This window comes from Nelumbo nucifera, chromosome 5 (assembly GCF_055504915.1).
Source record: "Nelumbo nucifera cultivar China Antique chromosome 5, China Antique-T2T, whole genome shotgun sequence".
Lineage (NCBI taxonomy): Eukaryota > Viridiplantae > Streptophyta > Magnoliopsida > Proteales > Nelumbonaceae > Nelumbo > Nelumbo nucifera.
The window spans coordinates 3,799,546-3,803,180 of record NC_142653.1 but is presented as its reverse complement, the minus strand read 5'-3'; the positions used below and the strand labels follow the sequence as shown (position 1 = coordinate 3,803,180).

The 3,635-nt window shown below is 42.1% G+C and overlaps 1 protein-coding gene across 1 annotated transcript; it reads left to right on the top strand.

Moving 5' to 3' along the window:
* Positions 1–1,293: 1,293 nt before the first annotated feature.
* Positions 1,294–2,996, top strand: LOC104603647 (aquaporin PIP2-7-like). Its single transcript, XM_010267725.3, has 4 exons — positions 1,294–1,760; positions 1,876–2,171; positions 2,312–2,452; positions 2,568–2,996. The coding sequence occupies exons 1-4, from the start codon at positions 1,475–1,477 to the stop codon at positions 2,685–2,687; spliced, it is 843 nt and encodes a 280-aa protein (XP_010266027.1). The 5' UTR covers positions 1,294–1,474; the 3' UTR covers positions 2,688–2,996.
* The last annotated feature ends 639 nt before the right edge of the window (positions 2,997–3,635 follow it).

Sequence of the window (3,635 nt, the reverse complement as noted above, 5' to 3'; positions counted from 1 at the left end):
TTTTCAACCGACAGAAATACAGTGTATCATCGGCCTTCTGATTAGTATGGAGCGGAATGAAGGACCCCACAAGTAGAGAAAATAGTAAGTACTTACGAAAAAACCATTTTCTGATCAAATGATTGGAATGACAGTTGATTTCTTATAAACACTTTTTCTCTGGACGTGTTTGCATACCGTCCAAGCGGGTAAGATAGAAAAGATTAGAGTGGGGGGGTAACATGTTCGTCAATCCTCATGGAATGATGGTGGGTCCTACCACAGCAGGTTTCATGATTCATCACCTGCTGTCGATGGACTTCTGTTGTGCTCTATTCTAACATCTGCTCAGTGCTGATCCGCTCTGTTCCGTCAGATTATCTTTCTCTATATCACGGACCTTGTTCCAGCCTCCAGCGTATTTCTGAGATTCTGTCTAGTTAGCATGTAAATCGCATACATCGTATCTAATGTGTGCTTCACTTTTTATTCCTGTTCATCCCTTAATAATTTACCATTCGCAAGTCTCATCCTGTCCTCCGATTGCGTGCTCATTCTATTTAAAATGCGAAGACCTACTTAAGAAATTAAGAAAATAAAATTAAATTAAACCCAACCAGCGGGGGGGAGGAGTACGGGAATTTCTCGAACAAATGCTGCTAAGTGGACTGAAAGACGACAAAAAATAACAAGAAAGAAGCAGAAGAATTACATGGGTAAATAAATTGTAAGAATGTCTGGGACATTTTCGTCCAATTAATGTCGCTTCAGAAGACTAATTTGGGCATTAATGTTACTTAACAAAAACTTATTAGCACTAATCAATTCTCAGACGTCAGAACGCGAGGCATGAATTTGTCGTATCGGATCAAAACAAGGGCATTATCGGTATTTTAAATGAATTCTACTATGAATAGAAAGAGAGACAAGGAGTAGGGACTACTGACTAGGGATCTCCATCTCCCCACGCTTTTCCCCCTATACTTACTTGTTACTAGACTCAAGTGAGAGATAACTGGTGTGTTACACCAATTCTGGACAGCTGTCACACAGTTACCGATTATTTGTAGAACGGTATCGGAAAAAGAGTATAGGAGAAAAAAATATACGGAGACGGTATGTATTATGTATTATGTAATGTAACCGTTGGGAAGGGACGAAGAGTGGTTTTTTGTTTTGTTGGATGCCAGGCTGCGCTGTGGGCTGTGGGGTACAAGGAGATGATTAGCCAGTCACATGGTTTCGCTGTATTTGGGCCCACCATTCTCTTTCGATCTCTCTCGTCTTTACTTCTACTCTCTCTGAAGAACTCTTTCTCTCACTTCAATTTTTTGTCTTTTCATAATATTTTATTTGTGGAGAAAGCCCTAGCTCTTATCCATAAATTCTCCTTTCCCCCTCTCTCCAGTCTCACGAGTCACGACTGAAGAGTTAGAGAGAGATTAAGCGAGTTCTGCAGTTCCGCAAGAGAGGTCTTGAGAGAAAGGCTTGAAAGATGACCAAGGAAGTAAGCGAGGAAGGACAGGGCCATCATGGGAAGGATTATACAGACCCACCACCAGCTCCTCTGCTGGATTTTGGTGAGCTCAAGCTCTGGTCCTTCCACAGAGCCTTAATCGCCGAGTTCATCGCTACCCTTCTCTTCCTATATGTCACCGTGGCCACTGTTATCGGTCACTCAAAGCAGGGCGACGCCTGCGCTGGAGTTGGTCTTCTGGGCATAGCTTGGGCTTTTGGTGGCATGATTTTCATCCTTGTTTACTGCACTGCCGGAATCTCTGGTTCGACCCTTCCCAACCTCGTAGATTTTTTTTTTTTTTTTCTTTTCTTTGTCTGTTCACTTGAGCTTTCTTGTGTGGTGGTTTCTTAATTTGCTTTTCTTCTTCTGAAATACAGGTGGTCACATTAATCCGGCTGTAACCTTTGGACTTTTCTTGGCGCGCAAGGTTTCGCTGATCCGTGCTGTGGCCTACATGGTTGCTCAGTGTTTGGGAGCCATTTGCGGAGTTGGGTTGGTGAAGGCCTTCATGAAGCACGCCTACAACGCCAATGGAGGTGGTGCTAACTCAGTTAACGCTGGCTACTCAAAAGGAACTGCCCTGGGAGCTGAGATTATTGGTACTTTCGTGCTTGTCTACACAGTCTTCTCTGCCACAGATCCCAAGAGAAACGCACGCGATTCCCATGTCCCTGTACGTAGCTTTTAATGCTTAATTATACGCTATGCCGCTATGGCCTATGGACTATGGGGGTGATCAGTCAAGGATTTCCGAGATGTGCCGGTGTTTTTCATGTTTAATTTCCTTATATATTTATTTCCTGTGCGCTGCAGGTGTTGGCTCCCTTGCCAATCGGGTTCGCTGTTTTCATGGTGCATTTGGCCACCATCCCAATTACCGGTACCGGTATTAACCCGGCCAGAAGCTTTGGAGCTGCCGTCATTTTCAACCGAGAGAAAATCTGGGACGATCATGTAAGTTTTTTGTTAACTAAAATCTAAAAGGATTTCTAGTCTGATTCTTGTTCATTTAATTAATTTGTAGTCTGGCTATGATTGATGATGGTGGTAATGTAATATTAATGAACAGTGGATCTTCTGGGTTGGTCCCTTCGTTGGAGCACTCGCTGCAGCTGCATACCACCAGTACATTCTGAGAGCGGCAGCTATCAAGGCATTGGGATCATTCCGCAGCAACCCAAACAACTAAGAGAGAAACCCAATCTATGCGACCCTCTCATAGAGTCCTGCCGATTTCTTGTTTTTATTTGTTTATCTCTGTGTGTTTAAAGGATTATCTTCTTTCTTATTTTTCTTTTAATTTATTCTCTCTCCCTTTTTTTTTTTTGGGTCTGGGGTCGTGTAACATCGCTGCTGTATTATTGTTTGTAGTGGGTGGGGGGTCTCCTTTTTCCTTCACATCATTTCGCCATTTTACTTTTGTCATGACATGGTGGAATTGCGCATCTGTGTATGATCTTCGTGATGAAATGAAAATGAAATGCATTCTTTTCTAGAACTCTCTCTCTCTCTCTCTGGGGTACCACAAATAAAAATCGGCCTAAAGTTTGTGAAATGCAAGTAAACAAAAACAACGAAAAATGCAACTCTTTAGGGTTTGTGGTAGGACCCATTAAAAATAGTCTCCATGTTGCTTTGCTTCATCTTTCCTGGTCATCCTGGAAACATTTTTTTGTTTTTTCGGTAATCATCAATTCATCACCCCTTAAAACTGGAAAGGTGTCTTGAAACGCTGGCATGGGCATGGGTGTGAAATGTCCCTTCTACCTTTTAAGGCTAAAGGCCACCTGTGTAGGGTTAAAAGTTGAAACAAACCTAAAGAAAGAGGAGTGTGGGGGATAGTAGAGTCTAGACTTTAGAGACAGAAAGTGGGGGTGAAGAAGCAGCGTGCGCCACGTGTCTGAAAATAAATGGTTAAGATATAGGATACGGTCACATGGGGGTTAGGTTCGCTTTGGTCATCAAAACTGTGTGTCTGTAAAAGATTTCCTGCTTATATTTTGCTGATAAATAAAGAAAAAAAAAAAAAAAAGTCACACTCACACCCAACATTGCTTTTGTAAGAAGTAAGAAAAAAAAAGGGAGATGCCTAACTTAATAAAATGACGAAAATATCCTTCTGTTCGGTTGTATCTAT